Source organism: Elephantulus edwardii, unplaced genomic scaffold, assembly GCF_000299155.1.
Source record: "Elephantulus edwardii isolate Elephantulus edwardi_28Jun2011 unplaced genomic scaffold, EleEdw1.0 scaffold00470, whole genome shotgun sequence".
NCBI classification, from domain to species: Eukaryota; Metazoa; Chordata; class Mammalia; order Macroscelidea; family Macroscelididae; genus Elephantulus; species Elephantulus edwardii.
Window position 1 is genome coordinate 513,136 of NW_006400220.1, and position 18,428 is coordinate 531,563.

General features: G+C 40.2%; 1 protein-coding gene and 1 pseudogene across 1 annotated transcript in view; both read right to left on the reverse strand.

Moving 5' to 3' along the window:
* Nucleotides 1-3,939: 3,939 nt before the first annotated feature.
* LOC102861613 lies at nt 3,940-6,903 on the reverse strand (annotated as a pseudogene).
* Nucleotides 6,904-9,615: 2,712 nt separating this feature from the next.
* The window catches only part of LOC102858768 (A-kinase anchor protein 4-like), a 10,785-nt gene continuing 1,972 nt past the window's right edge, over nt 9,616-18,428 (reverse strand). The window contains exons 2-6 of the mRNA XM_006902907.1: nt 17,825-17,920; nt 15,849-15,899; nt 14,379-14,480; nt 11,154-13,292; nt 9,616-9,944 (exon numbers count right to left, since the gene is read on the reverse strand). Of these exons, the coding sequence (XP_006902969.1) occupies nt 9,789-9,944; nt 11,154-13,292; nt 14,379-14,480; nt 15,849-15,899; nt 17,825-17,920 (2,544 nt within the window). The 3' untranslated portion in view covers nt 9,616-9,788. The remainder of the gene's footprint in view (nt 9,945-11,153; nt 13,293-14,378; nt 14,481-15,848; nt 15,900-17,824; nt 17,921-18,428) is intronic.

Sequence of the window (18,428 nt, forward strand, 5' to 3'; positions counted from 1 at the left end):
AGAAAACAAACAGGTTCATCCTGGAGAGGGTTAAACTGTGCTGCTCTTTGGAAGCAAGAATTCTGGGGCTTCGTCTGACATAATTTGGACATGTTGTAAGGAGAGACAGGTCCTTGGAGAGGGACATCATGCTTGGGAGAGTGGAGGGAGGCAACAAGAGGGGAAGACCCTCTATGAGGTGGGTTAATTCAGTGACTGGGGTAATCGGGATGGGTGTGTCAGAGGTGATGCGATTGGCACAGGATAGAGCAGGGTTTAGGGCTATTGTACATAGGGTCGCTATGTTACTCAACAGCACATAACAACAACAACAAATATAACCAGGAGCACAAAAGGTCTATTCAAAGAAAATTACAAAACATTACTACAAGAAACACAAAGAGACCTGAAAAAATTGAAGAATATACCTTTCTCATGGATAGGATGATTCAATATTGTGAAAATGACAATACTACCAAAGACAATGTACACATTCAATGCAATTCCAATACAAATACCAATTCCATTCTTCAACGAGATGGAAAAGGCAAGCTCCAGTTTCATTTGTAATGGAAAGAGACCCCAAATAAGCAAAACACTCCTTAAAAAGAGAAACAAGATAGGAGGCATCTCACTCCCTGATTTCAAATCCTACTACACTGCCGTGGTGGTCAAGACGGCATAGTATTGGTACAATGACAGACACATAGATCAGTGGAATAGAACTGATCTAGGAGAACTCAGAAATCTATTGAGAACTCAGAAATTACACCATCTACCTATGTTCAACTGATTTTTGACAAGAATAAAAAAAATCAGTTAAGTGGGGAAATGACAGCCTTTATAACAAATGGTGTTGGCAAGTTTGGTAAACTATCTGCAGAAAACTCAAGCAAGATCTACAGCTCACACCAGACTCAAAAAACAACTCAAACTGGATCAAGAAACTATGACTAAAACCGAGGACTCTAAACTTCATTAGAGAAAATCTTGGATGAACTTTAGAAGCCCTAATCCACAACATGAACAATCTTCAAATCATCCTGAAAAATCTACAATGGGATCTTCTAAGATCACATCCCTATGCATATAAAAAAAAAAACCAACTTCTCTAACAGGATCCAAAGGAAAACTACAGACTGGGAAAGAATATTTAATAATGACATGTCTGACAAGGGACTTATATCTAGAATTTATAGAATACTGGAGTACTAAAACAAGATAAAGGTAAACAATCCAATTGCAAAATGGGCAGAGGATATGAACAGACATTTCACCAAAGAAGACATTCGGATGGTGAACAAACACATGAAGAAATGTTTAATATCCTTAGCTCTAAGAGAGATGCAAATTAAAACAACTATGAGATATCATCACACCCCAGTAACAATAGCAACATTCAACAGAGCAGGAAACAACAAATGCTGGCGAGGTTGTGGAGACACTGGAACCCTTATTCACTGTTTGTGGGAATGTAAAATGGTGCAACCACTATGGAAGGCTGTATGGCACTTTCTCAAAAAGTTAAAAATAGAAATACCATTTGACCCAGCAATTTCACTACTGGGAATATACCCTAATGATCCAGAACTGCCACCCAAGCAGATAAATGCACATATATGTTTACTTCTGCTTTGTTCACAATAGCAAGGAGCTGGAAACAACCTAAGTGCCCATCAACAAATGAATGGATAGAGAAGCTGTGCTATATTCACACAGTGGAATACTATGCTACATTGAAAAACAAGGAACTCATAAAATAATATTAAAAATGGGTGACCCTGGAGGACATTATGCTGAGTGAAATATCTCAGTCAGAAAAGGAAAAATACTGCATAGTGCCACCATTTTAAATTGGACTGACATCAGGGTTGGGGGGGAACCTAAGAGAAGAGGGGATATAATGTATAAAGAAAGAGGAGGAGGGGAGGAATGATGTATACTGCATTGAAACAAATCAGGGAGAAAACTGCTTAAAAGGAATATATCATTAGGTATTATTTTCATGACAAGAGTCCAGGATAAGAGCTACATAGTAAAGTGGGTGGGAGGAGTGTTGTATAATAATAAAAGAATGATTTTTCAAAGAGAAAAGTTAACTAGGGGAAGGGGTGGGCAGGGAGGAAAATATGCAACAATGTATGAATGGAAACCCAAAGTCTCTAAACTTCCCTTAAAATTTCAATTAAAAAAGAATATAAAAAATATTAATATAAATTAATATAAAAAAATTTAAAAAAACTATTGCCTCTATTATTTAGGGATTTTCTTTTCAGGAAGTTACGAATATTTTCAAAAGTAGTATTTTTGGTTTTGCCTTATGTATATTTCTACTTGCAACTTAAACTTCTTTCACTATTGAAACTATGTTAAATTAGAATTTTAACAGTGAAATTTTTTTTAAATGTTATTATTTTGTGTGTGTATGTACTGTTAATTCAGATTTGATTGGCACAGGAGGAGATTGCCCCTCCTTCTCCAGCAGAACACCTGGTGGATTCGAACAGTGTACCTCTGGATTGCAGTGTAACTTCTTGCCACCAGGCCACCAGAGCTTCCCCTGAAATTCTTTTTTTTTCTGATTTAAAGGGTGACTTTTTATTTGTGGGAAGTCAAATATCAAACTAAATGTTAATGATAAACCTATTGCTCTATTAGGGTAAGAGAGAGGAGCAGATACAAGCTGGAATTCCACAAGACAGGCCAAAGGGCCAAGCGCCAAGGCAGACCTTCAGTCGTTTTCACAATTCTTAGATTGTATTTGCTAACCCCTCCCTCCTAGGTCAAGCATAAGGTTTTCAACAGAAAGAGCTTAGCTTCATTTGCATAGAATTCTCTTTGTGATTTGCTCCCTGGCAATTTTCAATAAAGTCAAGGGGAAGCTGGGTTCAGCGCCTCAGTTTTCCAGCTATTCACCACCTGCCTTTACTGTCTCTGTTTTCTCCTCCATTCTTGGTATCCCATCTCTTTCTTTATTCTTATCCTTGGTTGACAACATTTCTTTTTCTGCTTTGATGAATATACATCCAAAAATGTGCAGAGAATTGTTTTTCTTCCACATTTCATGTTTGTTCCATTGCATTTTAGCCAAGGTACAAAGTCAGAGCTCATCAAGCAAAGCATGAAAATAGCCCAGGAGCCCTCTGCCAGTGTGTGAATCTTTCCCATATTCCCCAGTTATGGAAACCGCCAGGACATACAAGGCTCTGGCATCTGGGAATGGCTCCAAGGGTTGAAGAGTGTGTGTTTCTGAAACACAAGTTCTGTAAGGCTGGCGTGTGGCCATACACATCACTGAGCCAGGGAAGAGCAGGGCCCACTCTGGGGAACTATTTCAACAGCCATGAGAAATGTATTGCTCATGAAAATCAGGGGCAAGTGGACATCAAATCATCCCATAAATAGGCACATTTGTTTCCAGGAAGAAGGGATGAAAGCGTAGAAGATCAGAAGACTTTCCAGGTTAAAACCACATTCTGATGATAATCTGCTCCTCCTCTGCTCTGAACCTACTTGTTATGTCACAGATTCGGTGCCTCTGAGGTCAGAACAGGCTGAACGGATGCTGCGGAAGTGGAAGCAAGGAAAACAAAACAAAAACAACAAAAAAACAAACCCCTAAACGAAAACCCACCAAACAAATAAACAAACAAAACCAGACCAAAAATACCTTAAAACCCAAACCCCAAACTAATCTCAGCAATAGTTTGTTAAAGGAACAAGGAGCCCTTTCTAAACAAGCTTGGAAGGAGGAGTGGCATCCACTTCCGTGTAATAGCTTGCCTCCGGAAACCCTATGAACTGGAGAGAGGATGAGAGACACCCAAGCGTTGAGGACTCTCCTTCATAGCGTCGCTATGTGTCGCCTGAGACTCGACGGCACTTAAAAGCAACAACATCCCTCCTTTATCGCTTCTGAAATGCATCATGTTCCAAGTGTCCATCACACACGTCTTCCCGTCAGGCGATTTTAGCCAGCCACTTCTCCAGCTCCCTGCTGTCGGCAGGGCTACTGTCCCCTTTGCCACCCTTGGCGCTGCACTCCAGGAACTAGACTTTGAGAGGCAACTGTGAGAACTAAAATTCTTTGCCTTTCTTTCCCAGCTGAAGCGGGGGGGGGGGGGGGGGGGCGCGGAGCTAGCGCTGTCCATGGTGCTGGGGGCCGTAGACAGGGTCACCCGGAGGGTGTTGAGTTCTTTTTCAAGTTGCTGCTGAATTAATTTTGCTGATTTTGCCATTGTGATATCTTGCTTGTTGCAGGCTATCAAGAAGGACGGTACATTCTTCAGGCTCATGCTGTCCAAGAGCACTTGGTACAGGAAACTCATCCTTCACCTCCCGCTGAAACGTCGCACTACACACAACAAACACGACAGCCCTGGCTGAAGTCTTAAAATGCTCTAAGAACTGAAACCTCAAGCTCTCATGGTCAGGGGGGGCAATCAAGGTCAGGCTATTACCCCTGTTGACTCTGTAGAGAGCTGATGGATGTCTATGTATCTCTGTAAAGGCCAGTTAACAACCTGACAAACAGTAATGTCTTCCCCAAGTCACAAAGGCCAACCAGGAGGACAGCTCTCTGAATGCTCCTTCTGCTGCGGATGAACTTCCAGAACACCAACGTCATCAGCACCGTGATGAATGCCACCACCACCGACACCAGCGCGGGTTCCCTCTGCTGAAGCTTCTGCCGCAAGGAGTTGAAGTAGGGCTGGAAGCCGCCACTGGCACCGCCTCCATCCCGAAGCCGCTCAGAGCCCTTGGTCTCTGAAATTCTTTTTTTAAAACCTTTTTCTTTTATACAGGTTCACTTACAAATTCTGTATACATTGTTTTTCACACTGGATCATTCCCATTTCCTCCACCCATCAACTTGTCTGACCCTATGATTAGGAATGAATTGAGAAATTATGGCACATACACACGATGTATCCTTCCCGTACTCCTTTTTTCAAATTGTGTTCTCTCCTATACATTATGGTTTATACAATCATTAATATACATTGTTCCATTTATGCACATTTTGTTTTATACAATGTGTACATTGTGTTTTATTGAATTAATTACTATTGATCTGTGACTTTTATCCCTTCATCTTCATCCTTGCATATTCCTTCATATTCCCACCCCCATTCATCCTCTAATCTTTGCTGTCCTAGTGATTTCCTCTTCTTTCTTCTGCAACCGTTTCTCCTCTTTGCCTTAAATGCAACCCTTTCTGATCTTGTGTGATTGGCCTAAAGATTGTGTATCTTCCTGGTACTAGCATTCACTGTGTAGGCTTGTTGTTCAGCTAAAAGTTGAGCTACAAAAAGAAAGAAGGAGGATCAGTAGTTGAAAAGCCCAGCATTGGTGATAGAAATTACACTGGGGACAGAATTTTGTATAATTAATTACTTATTGAAAACACCTTAAAAAAAAGTGTAAATGGTAACTACATACACAATTCCCATTTTTCTCAATATTAGCCATATTTTACTATGATCCACACAAAGAACTTTGCATAGTCAATAAAACAAGTAAACATAAAAGTTGAGCTACATAGGTGAATTTAGTTCCAGGCTTGCTGAGTGTCTAAGGGTCATGTATTATTATTTTGAGTCTAATTCCACATTTTTCTTCCACTATATCGGGTATGTCCTATTGTGATCATTTTGAAAGCAATCAGCAGCCTTAACTGGACACCATGGAGTTCTTCTGGAGTTCGCTTGGCACACAAATCCTTTGCACTAATTATTTCCTTGAATCTTTTTTCTTATCTCTTCTTTGTAGAAAACACTGCAACATTCTTTCATTTTTAATGCTTAAATGAAGCTTTTTCTGTCTCCCTTTTGCTTCCCTTGTTCTGCTTTTAATTTCTCCTTTCCTAAACTTGTTTTATTAGAATTCTTTTTTGTATTGTTAGAAGCATTGAGAGCAATATAATCTTTAAATTCTAGTTTGGCGATATCCTATGTTGTTGTTGTTAAGTGCCATAGAGTTGTAGACAACTCATAGAGACCCTATGAACGAAAGTCCTCAACACTTGTGTGACTTTCATCCTTTCTCCAGGTTCATAGGGTTTCCAGAGGCAAGCTATTACAGAAGTGGATGCCACTCCTGCTTCCAAGCTTGTTTTAACTGGGGAGCTCCACCAAACACATCCACTATGGGTAACCATTATCACATTTGACACACCAGTGTCACAGTGTTCAGCTTCAGAGGCACCACAAATTACCTCTGTACCGCAAGTGGACACACCAGGGTTATACGACCTTGAAGAATATTTGACCAAAAACAATTAAAAACAGATGTTTCAGTATTTTACCATTCCGGCATGCCCAAATGCTGGTGAAATCTGGGCCAGAGATCCCCAATTCATCTGGCAAGTCTGCTCTGCTGACATACACTTGGGGCAAAAAGAAAGCCACAAGCGTACCAAGCGTTCCATACTTGCCTTTCTCCCTTTTTTTAAAAAAAATTATTTTATTAATTTTAATGAAAATTTACATAGATTTTGTATTTCCATTCATTCATTGTTGTACTTTTCTCCCTGCCTTCCGCCCCCCGCCCCCGCCAGTTCACACTTGCCTCTCTTTGAGATGCAAGAGGCCCCATCCAGCTGACACTGAGATTTACAAGACACTCGCCCTCAGCCCACAGGCATGGCCAGACATATACTCTTATAAAATCATTATTACTAATTTTCTCTTTATGTTTTATGGTCAAATATGGCACTGTTAATGATATGTTGTATAAAATTCTTCAGTATTTTGTCTATCATTAATTAAATTACTATTTTTAACATCTCAATTAATTTTCCTCATGATTATCTAATTTTTATAGCACCTCTGTTAATTTTGCACCTGAGGCAAATGCTTTTCTCCCCTCACTCTTCCCTAGTCCTTACCTTGTATTCTGCTCATAACTTTCTTTTCTTGTCATCTTTTCTTATTACATGTTGTGCTTTCAGCTTAATGGAGTCCTTGTTCATTTCCATCTGCTGACATTGAGCATGGCCACATTGCTATTAGGATGCCTATGTTTGCTTTTTCGTCTAGAGAAGTAAAAGGCCAGGATCTCACCATCCAAGATCAGCAATTGAGCTCCTCCAGACTCTTGTCAGAGGCTCTCATATTCCCAGGTATTCCTTCCTCAGCTGTGTTCTGTCAGCTCTGGCAAAAATCAAATTGCCTCATACTAAGCTTACTTCTTTTACACAAGTTTTTCTGATAAATTATGGAAAAGAAACTTAGACTCTTCACATATCCGAAGTGGAAGAGCCTTTAGAAACCATTTTGCCCCAACCTCTCTCAAGTTCCAAAGAATCCCAGGGCTATCTCATAATAAAAATCAGAAACAAGGCAAAGCCAAATTACTCAAGAAAGTAAACTACCATGGTACCCAGCTGTGCTCAGAGAGCACTGAGTCATTAGAAATGTAGCCCTGACCTCAGAATTAGCTTGAGGATTTTCTTCAAGAACAAAGAAGAATCTGTAGTAATCCAACTCCAAAGATTTTTTTTCAGGGGGTGAGTGGGGTACAACTGGAAGAGGCTTGATCAGTTTTCATTCAAGCTGGAGAGTCTAGAATGTTCTCCTTTTAATATATCTGCTTTTACTTCTTACTGGATTCAGGTATTGTTGAGGAGTTGGCAAAAGTCACCCCCTTTAAAGATGTCTAACTGGGGCCCATAATCAGAAAATCTTGTTTTCAATTATGAAAATAACTTAAAACTGTTTTAGCTGAGTTTTAAAAGGTGCAGCATTCACACTTCTATATTTATGACAAAATTTACCCTGTACTGTACAACTTAACCTGTAAACAGTGTAAGACAATTTTAAACTACATTTTAAAGATGAACAAGGTCAACACTTTGTGGGTCAACACTTGGTGTGTTTGTCTAAGATCATGCAACTCTTGTTGTTGTTGTGTGTCATCCAGCTAGAACTGACTCATAACTTACCCTCCAGTGGGTTTGCGGTAAATCACACCAGAGGAGATTGTTCATCCTCCCACAAAGCAGCTGGTGTGGATTCAACAAAGTGCCTTTGGGATTGCAGCACAGCTTCTTACCACTTGATCACCAGTGCTCCCTCCTCGAAGCCACCAGTGGATTCAAACTGCTAGAAAGGTGTGACCTTTGGGTTAGCAGCACAATTTCCTGTGGAGTATATGTACAATTTTGGGAAAAATATGGAGGTCATCACAAGGCAAAAATGCTATATTGTCTGTGATTTGAGATTATTTGGACAAGCCAGGTCACCTAAGAATTTTTTTTTCTCAGTGTACTTAATTGATGGTACATGACAAGATGTGTTCTCTAAGCCCCTCCCCTCTCTCATGGGGTCTGGATGGAAATTCCACGTGGGGGAAGGGGAGATCAAGTTGAAGCAAGGACTCCCCAGCAGCTGAGAATCTCTCTTTCCCTCTACCTCTCCCCGTTCCCACCCCCCAATGCTATTGCTGGAGCTGGTGGTCATGTGAACCATCAGGTCATCCATCCTGGAAATGAGTGTCCCTACCAGGAAATGCGTTGGACAAAGTGTTCATTCAGGGCAATGCCAGCCCCAACATCAAAGGTGGAAGAGTTGTCTCACTGTTAAAGTCATAGGAGACAACCTGATCTTCAGTGTACCCAAGGATGCCCTTTAGGAGCCCTTCTGATGCCTACTTTACTACTTTCTTGATGTCATCACGTTTGGCAGCTTTCTCCAGACAGTAGGTCAGATCCATTACTGACACACTGCAAGTGAGGACATGGAAAGCCATGCCAATAAGTTTCCCATTCAGCTAAGGGATGACCTTGCCCGTAGCCTTGGCAGCGCCAGCAGATGGAGGGATAATATTCTGGGCAGCTCTGTGGTCATTATGTCACAGCTTCTGTGTGGTCACAGAAGCAGTAATGGCATGGACTGTTGTCATGAGTCCCTATAGAATGTCAAAGTTGTCATAGATGACCTTGGCCAGAGGGGCCAAGCAGTTGGTGGTGCAGGAGGCATAGCTGACAATCTTGAGAGAATTGTCATATTTCTTGTCATAGTTTACGCCCATCACAAACATGGGGGGTATCGGCAGAAGGAGCAGAGATGATTACCTGTTTGGCATTACCCTTCCAATGAGCCCCAGCCTTCTCCAAGGTTGTGAAGACACCAGCAGACTTCACAACATATTCAGCACTAGCATCACCCCACTTAGTGTTGGTGGGATCTCACTCCTGGAAGATAGTGATGGCCTTCCCATTGATGACCAACCTCCCATTTTCAGCCTTGACAGTGCCATTGAATTTGCCATTGGTGGAATCATACTGGAACTTATAGACAATGCAACAACATTCATTTTGCCAGAATTAAAAGTATCCAATGGGGCCAAATTTACTTACTTCAACCTTCACCATCTTGTCTCAGGGATGCAGCTGAGGCTGCATGAGAAGAGAGGGAAATCTGTTGATTGACAAGGAGTAGAGAGCCCAGATCACCTAGGATTTGAATGTAGATTGCACCCATGTGTGCTCAAAAAATAACTCAGGGTGAAATTTGGGTACAATTCTAACACTGCTCACCAGTCTTGAAAATGGAACCCATTCTCTTCCCTTTCCTTATATATATTTGATTAAGAATATAATCACACTTTTTTAAAGGTTTTTTTTTTTAATTCATGTTCTTTCCCAGCTTTTCACACACCTGGAATTTGCACAGTGCAGCTGCTCAGATGCATTTGGAAATACAATCATGTAGCACGAAGTCACTGTACTGATGGTAGGATGTTCTGGCTGGGAGGGAATGCTGCTGGCGGGAGTATGGTGAGAAGGAATTGAAGAGATTATTAGCTCACAGGTTAGCGAGCAGCCAGTCCAGTAGTTGTTTCCTTGCCATGTTCCCCACCGCTTCATCCAGTTGTCTCTCCTTGGCAAACTTCATGACCTCTTGAAGAAGATCTCCTACACTATACCCCTTCTCTGCTGCCTTTGCAGAAACCTCAGGAAGCTGTGGAAAGAGTAGAGCTAATATAAACCACCTGATAAGTTTAGAGATGGGACCTAGAATTGGAGAGTACTGATGATATGGTTATCTTTCCCCAATAATATAGATCAAATTACTCAAAGCGATTTATTTTGTAATCTCAAAAAAGAACTATAAATTCACTTGTGTTCACTAAATATTTCACAGGAGCTTCAGCTAGTCTGTATTATTATTATGTAGTTTAGGGTTGGCATTTCCTTACTCTTTAAACGATCAGTATTTTGTTTCTCTGGAATCTGTTTAATGCAGCAAATGCAGAGAGAGAGAGAGAGTCTGAGCTTGAAGAGTGTGACTGTGAGATAAATTGCATGTCTTGCATTTGTATAAATGCAGGCCCCCATGGGCTATGGAGATAGAGCAGAACCAGAACTATAGTGAGTTTAGTGAAACACCTAGGGTATACAGTTTAAGAGGGGAGGGAAGAAGAAAGAGAAAAATGGAAAACAGCATGGTTTCTCTTTTGCAAACCTCTATCCTATTGAAGAGAACTCTGGTGGCATAGGCCATTGAGGGATGTACTGCTAAACAAAAGGTGGTATATTTCTAGTGGTTCTAATCCACCAGACGCTCCATAGAAGAAAGATAGATAATCTCCTTCATAGAAGATGGATAATCTCCTCTCATGCAATTTACAGCCTCTGAAAACATGCTGAGTGTCAGCTATGAGTTGATTCAGCAATAAGAGCTGAAAGTTGCACTACTGAACCATTACAGCAATTACTTTTTTCCTAGCTGTGAGTTTAGAGGAGGAAAAAGATGAATAATATCATCATAGGTATGCCAGAAAAAATAAGCCTGTGAAAATTTCATCATGACAAGTTAAAGGATGGAGTTTATTTTCTGTTCTTGGAGGCTTTAAAACTTTAAAGAAACTTAAGAGAAAAAAAATCTCTCTTAAACCATACAGTTTGTTGAGAAGGTCACTAATAATGTGATGAGCTGATCTCATTTTCCTCTGCATAACCATGAGGTGTACAAAATCGCATTTAGCTTGTGTCACTTTTGTGACTGTTTATAATGTCAAAGTAATTAATCTGTTATATGGTAAAATACAGACTTGGAGAAAATAATTGGACCAATTTTATGCTCTATGTACAAGTCTGTTACTTGCTCTTACCACTTCCCTGGCCCATCTCAAACTTTTACCTTCCTGTTTCTTGTCACATTGCTTACCTTTTCCAGTTGTCCGTCATCATCTCCCATGAAGTACAGCATGGGAACATTAAACTGGGAGGCTGCAATCCACTGCAGGACAGCCTGGAGCTGCTTCTGCAAACTACTTGTAGAGCACTGATTATTAACAATTACTTCAGGCCCAGGAGTGTCTTGATAGTTTTGTGATACCATAGTATCGTAACCACATCTGGAACTACCAGCTTGATAATTGGGGTTATTTGCCAAGGCTGCTTGTTCTTCCAACTCAGCAAGGGCTGCCCCATTGTTGCTATACTTAGCCATGATTAGGCACAGTTTCATCACAGATTCTACCAGCTGATCTATAAATTGCCTGTTCACTTGCTTTATTCCACTGATAAAGTCAAGTTCTTGATTTTCCTGGCATTGTTCTTCCCCTCTGTCAGGCTTCTTGGACATGGAAGCGGTTTTAGTTGTTCTGGATTCAGAACGCTTGTTCTCACCTTCACATAAATCATCACAGTTGAAGGGGCTTTCACTCAGTAGCTTCTGAATCAGCATTAGAACTATGTTTGACATATCTAGCTTCTGAGAGTCCAGCTGTTGATTTTCCTTTAGAGAGGTGGATGGTCCAGGAGCTCCTCGAGATTCTAGATGCTTCATTGAAAGTGCTTTGGCACTTTGACCATTTTCACACTTCTCATACTGGGCACTTTGAGCCATATAGCCCATGGTAGAGCCAGGACAATCATCTTCAAATGAATCCTTGCCCTTGGCCTGCTGGGTCAGATGGTACTGGATCAGCATAAGGGCAGAGACAATCAGATCTTTTGCCAGTGAATCTGTGGAAGGGCTTATTTTTTCTCTTTTTTCCTCTTTATTAGAGCATAATTTACCAGCAACCTTGCCTTGGTTTCCTTGCTTTTGATTCCACATGGTTAGGCTCTCTTTGAGGATATGTTCACCAACTTTCTCCGCACTGGTTAATGACTTGCATTGCTCTGGTTTCATTTTTCCTTTGTCTTTCCCTTTCATTTCAGCTTTCATTGCTGAAAATTCAAGACTTTGGTTCTTGCATTTGGGATCATGAGATCCAGTTTTCAAAGAAGCGTATGACAGACTCTGAGACTTAGTCTCCTTCTTCTCACCAAGAAGAGCACTAACCAGGCGTTTCAACATGGCTTCCATGATATCTGAAGCATTTTGCTTCCCATGGTTGAACAGATTCCTCTTAACAGCTGAGACAAAGTCTGAGTCAGTCATTAGAACCCCAGTAATATTATGCAGGTTCTTCATGCAAGAATCAATCAAGTCAGACACAATTTCCTTGGTGTGCTTCAACAATACTTTCTTCAGTACAACACAGGCTGGAATTGGTTTCCCAGAGCTGTGAACTTTCAAGGTCTTCATAACAGAGACCATCATGTCAGAGGCCACTTGATTTGCATAAACCATGAGCCCTTTGCTGATAGAATCTGCAAATTCTTTGCTATCTCTCTGGCACATCTGTTTGTCTCCACTCTTGTTCTTGTTGGATAATTCGCTATACAGAAAGGTTTTCCGGCCACCTTCTCTGCACTCTTCCCCAGTGCCCCGCATTTCTGCAGAGGTTACTTCCACAGCATCATGGGCCATTTCAGAAGCAATCTTACTCACAGCACTGCGGGGGCTGTTCTTCCCTTTGTCACCAGTTGAGGGAAAGATTGAATGATGAAGACATTTGCTTCCACCTTCCAACTTTTCCTTGATTTCTTTACGGGCCATCTGGATTACTAGAGAAGATAGTCGGTTAACATAGAAGGAAAGGTCATCCATAGAACATTCCCCATCAGGGGAGATAACTGCCCTCTGAGTGCTAGGGGATTTAGCTGAAGGAGTTGAAGGACTCTGGTTATTGTTGGTATTTTTGGCTGCTGCCATTTCTAGACGTAAGCTTTGAGGTCTGTTACTCATGTAATCCATATTTAGTTGGTCAGCATAGACACTGTAACAGTTTCCAGAGGGTGATTTGTGATATTCACTATCTGTGTCTCCTTCTTTATGCTTACAACTAGAGGCTGAAGGACTCAGTGCATGCTGGAAACCCAAGGCATACTTTTGGAGATCATTGAGAAGCCAGTTGAGGACTCTTATGGGATCAGAAGGGGTTTGTTTGAAAAGGCACACGGATCCCTCCGTCTAAAAAAAATAAAATAAAATAAAAAATAAAGCACTTATCCGTAAGGGTTTTGGTAGGTTACTTCTTTCTTATTTTGAAAAGAAATGAACAGATTAATGATCTGGTACTTTAGAATTTGTATGATAACATACATACAATATATGCATACATTCAAATAGAACTGGCAGCAACACAAGCTATTACACACACACATTATAGATTAAGTCCTTTCATTATATTTGTCAGTTCATGTGAGTTATGTGTCCATCTTAAAATGTACAAACATCTGTGAAAATATATTTGTTATATGTGTATGCTGATGCATGTAGTAGTCAATCTATGTGCATATGAATGTGTATGTGTACATAAATGCATGTTATCTCATGTGAATTGATGTGTGAATATGAGCTAAGTTGTGTCAATATACCAATCAATACATGAGAGCATGCCAGTCTGTACATTAAGGCATGTGTGAAAATGTAGCAGTATATGTATGTGTGCATATGCACGTCAGTGCACATGTATGATTATATAAGCATGTATAATAATATGGTGTCATACATGTAATACACAGGACTATATGTGTATGTCGGTGAGTATATTTGTACATGTATGTGAATTTAATAATGTAAGTGTATATTGTGTGTATCAGTGCATACAAGCAAGCATCACAATGAATATGTGCCACTTTTCAGTCAGAATCAATTCAACAGCAATGAGTCTGGGGGTTTTTTTGTGTTTGAATAAATTTGTTTGTGTATATGTCGCATGACTGCATGACTATATATGTCTTTACATATGCATTTATAAGTGTATTATAATATCTGAGCATGTATGTAAGAATTATAAGATTCTGTTTGGATTAAGTACTTGGGAATCAGGAGAGGGCATTTTGAACATCTGTGATTACTCTTCTTATTAGGTAGCTGAACTCTGAATTTATCGTTGCCTTGAATTTAAACTTATGTTCTCTAGAATGCTACAGTATTCATATTTATGGTCCTGTGTGACAGTAGTTTTATCAGAAATGTTTTATCATTTCTGAATTAATATCTCACACTCAACATTAGGCTTTGGGAATTAGAAGGGGTAGAATCTCAATGTACCTTAGACTGGGCTTGCTTCTCAGTATCTTTGATCACAATAATCTCTTTCTCTTCCAGATTCTCCAGGTTTAAGTCACCTTCTGAGCTGGAACCAGCAGGATTCTACGGCATTCAGAGGCAAGATTTTTTTTTAATTGGTTTATTTTTTCATTTCACTGAACATCTACAGAGATTTTGGAATTCCATTCATTCATTGTTGCACCCTTCTCCCTCCCCCCCCCTCCCCCCCCCCCCCCCCCCCCCCCCCACCCCCCGTTTGCTCCTCTCCCCAAAAAGCAAAAGAAAAACTCCCTCATTGGTACATAATCCCCCCGCACATCCCCCAACCCCACCCCAAACCCCAAATATAATCCACTCTGCAACTCAGAGGCAAGATTTTTATAGACAGTTGACTTTTTTTTTTTTTTTTTACAGTTGTTTTCTGAGATTTCTCCAGGTTGCTGCCTGTCCCCACCTTAGGCTACTACTTCTAAGCATGAATTTGATGTCTCCCACCATTAATTTTCCATGATTTTTTTCCCTTTTCTGCAAGAGAGATAGACTGCCCCTCCTGAAATATTTCATGGAACCATCAGTCTCAAGATCTATATATTCCATTAGCTATCAGTCTTTTGGTCAGATTTTCCTTTTCAATTTTCTGGTATATTTAATTGTCTTAACACAATCAACATTCTTAGTACTAGCAGCCAAGAAATAAAAAGATGAATTACATTGGGAAAGTCGGCTGTCAGGGACCTCTCCAGAATACTGAAGAGCAACAATGTCAGTCTGGAGACTAAGGTGCATCTGATCCAGGCCATAGTCTTTGCAATTACTTTCTATGTGTCAGAAAGCTAGACAATGACTAGGGGTAATAGAAACAGAACTGATGCCTTTGAGCTGTGGTGCTGGAGAAGATTATTGAATATACCATGGATTGCTAGGAGAGCAAACAGGTTTGGCCTAGAAAGGGTGAAATCAGGCTGCTCCTTGGAGGCCAGGATTTTGAGGCTTCACCTGACATATTTTGGACATGTTGCAAGGCAAGACCAGACCTTGGAGAGGGACATCATGCTCGGAAGTTTGGAGGGACAGCACGAGAGAGGAAGACCCTCAATTAGATTAATTGATTCAGTGACTGGGGTAATGAAGGTAGACATGTCAGAGACAATAAGTTTAGCCCAGGATAGAGGAGTGTCCAGGGCGGTTGTACACAGGGTCGCTATGAGTTGCAGGAGATTCGACAGCACATAACAACAACAACAATAAAAACTCTATCAGCAGCAACAACAAAATGTCTTCTAAAGTAAGACTTCCTATCAAGAGTGACAGTGAATTCTGAACCAGGGATCCTGGATTCAGTTGGCTTTCTACATGAGTCCCTTTCACCTTTCCTTCCTCTTCTACAACCTTTCTGTTTCCTTGTACCACTTAGCTGTATCCAACCCATGCCAACTATGAGAAGCCATGAGTAGAACAGATAATACTCACCTTGGCATCTTTACCTTCCACATTCAGGGTGGACACATCAACAAAGCATATCTGTATCAAATTAGAAGAGGAGTAAATTTAGAAAAAACTCTATGGGGAGCTCTGGTGGCCTAGTGGCAAGAAGCTGCACTGCAATCCCGGAGGCGCACAGTTTGAATCCACCAGATGCTTTGCCGGGGAAGGAGGGACAATCTCCTCCAGTACCAGTCAGATCCAATTTGACAGTACACACACAAAAATAATAATAAAATAAATATTTTTTAAAAAAGACACCTCTAGATAAAAGGTCATTTTTTTTTCTTCTGGGAGGTACTGAGATAGTGCCTATAAAACTTTTTAGCAGAGAACCTGGCACATAGTAAGAACTCAACAATCATTACTGTTATGATTATTTTTAGAAATACAGAGGTTATATTTTAGAAATACAGAAATTATTGTATTTCTTAAATGAGGATATCAACCTATCAGAAAGAGACCCAAAGTACAACAGTCACATTTTATAGTTGAGAAAACAGAGAAAAAAATTGGCTTTCACAATTGACACAAACTCGGAGGTACTGAGATAGTGCCTATAAAACTTTTTAGCAGAGAACCTGGCACATAGTAAGAACTCAACAATCATTACTGTTATGATTATTTTTAGAAATACAGATATTATATTTTAGAAATACAGAAATTATTGTATTTCTTAAATGAGGATATCAACCTATCAGAAAGAGACCCAAAGTACAACAGTCACATTTTATAGTTGAGAAAACAGAGAAAAAAATTGGCTTTCACAATTGACACAAACTCAAAGCTTTTTCATCCAGGCCATGGTCTTTGCAATTACTTGCTATGCATCAGAGAGCTGGACAATGACTAAGGATGACAGAAGAGGAACTGATGCTGGAGAAGAGGATTGAACATACCATGAATGGCCAAGAAAACAAATAGGCCTGTCTTGGAGAGGGTGAAACCAAATTTCTCCTTGGTGGCTAGGATTTTGAAGCTCCATCTCACATACGTTGGGCACATGGCCAGGAGGGACAGGTCCTTGGAGAAGGACATCATACTCGGAATGGTGGAGGGATGGCACAGGAGAGGAAGATCCAGGATGAGATGGACTGATACTATAGCTGGGGCAATGGGGGTTGGTGAATCAGAATCAGTGAGACTGGCTCAGGACAGAGCAGGCTTCAGACATAGTGTCTGAACATGGGGTCACTCTGAGTTGCAGGAGACTCGATGGCACATAACAACAACAATAGTGTTTGCTAATGTAGTATTTTTACTACTGATAATAAAGATTTCAAGTGATACAATTTATACGTTGCTGAGTTTAGTAGGTGTATACATTTATTGTGAATTAGGGAAACTATGAACATGGAACTTGGGCCACATATAATATTTCTTAGGGTTGAAAACAAGTCAATTTAAAAGTAACTGAAAAAAATACATGTTAAGTAAATAATAGAATATGTTTTTGTTGTTATGTACCGTTCAGTAGCCGGTGATTCATAGCAACCCTATGTACAACATCCTAAATCCTGCTCTATCCTGTGCCAATCTGTCTCCAACACATGTACCCCCATAAGGACTATGCAAATGACTTGAATTTTCTGAAAGAAAGTATGATATGCCCTTCAGAGTGAGTCCACTCTAATGTAACATATTGGTAACTAGGTCACATTATGATGTGTTAAGAGGTATTAGGTAATAGAGCTTGGGGACTAGGCAACCATCACTCTTAATCCTCTTCAGGCTCCCTCCTATCTTTCCCTCTCTACTTCCATTACATCATTCCTCACCTGCCCCTCCCTTGATTTATGATGTATGATGTATGAGAGTGTTGGCCCCAGAGACCTTATTGAATTTGTTTGTTCAAAGAAGTCACAATATCACCTGATCCTCTTTATTACACTAAGGCCTCAGAATGTCTATAGCAATCCATGCTCCAGTCCTTTCCACTCCTTGGTAAAACTGGGTTATCTTACCACTTTTCGGTCCTGATCTTGCTGTCCTGTTGGGCTGTAGAGATCTACCTTGCACACACCCCTACGGCTATGTAACCAGTCAATATCATCAGACATCTGAAATGAAAAAAACAAAACAAAACCAACAACAACAACAAAAACCAAAATAACTCACCAAGAAATATGAGTAATTATATGTTTTAAAAACTGGGTCAGTTTAGATAAGAATCTCTGAAGAGTATCCTGAAAACTCAAGACCCCTATAAGTTTAGACTATATACTGATGAAGTGAGTAATAGGGAAGGACACTCTGAAATGCTTGTGCTTTGGCAAATGATACTCAGAATCATATTTTTTGTACAAAAATCTACAGAATCATCTTTGCTTAAAATCCATTCTTTTCCATAATTTATACTCCTCACACCTGAAATTTGAATCCATGGGGTTATATTGAATTGGGAAAACATTTTTTAGGGAAATGATAAGTAGGGCCGAGTAGAAAATTTTAAATGTGAGCTAACAGACAGCTGTTGATAACAGAGACCTGTCTTCCCAGCCAGTCAGTGACTGTAGAAAGAAAGAAAGAAAGAAAGAAAGAAAGAAAGAAAGAAAGAAAGAAAGAAAA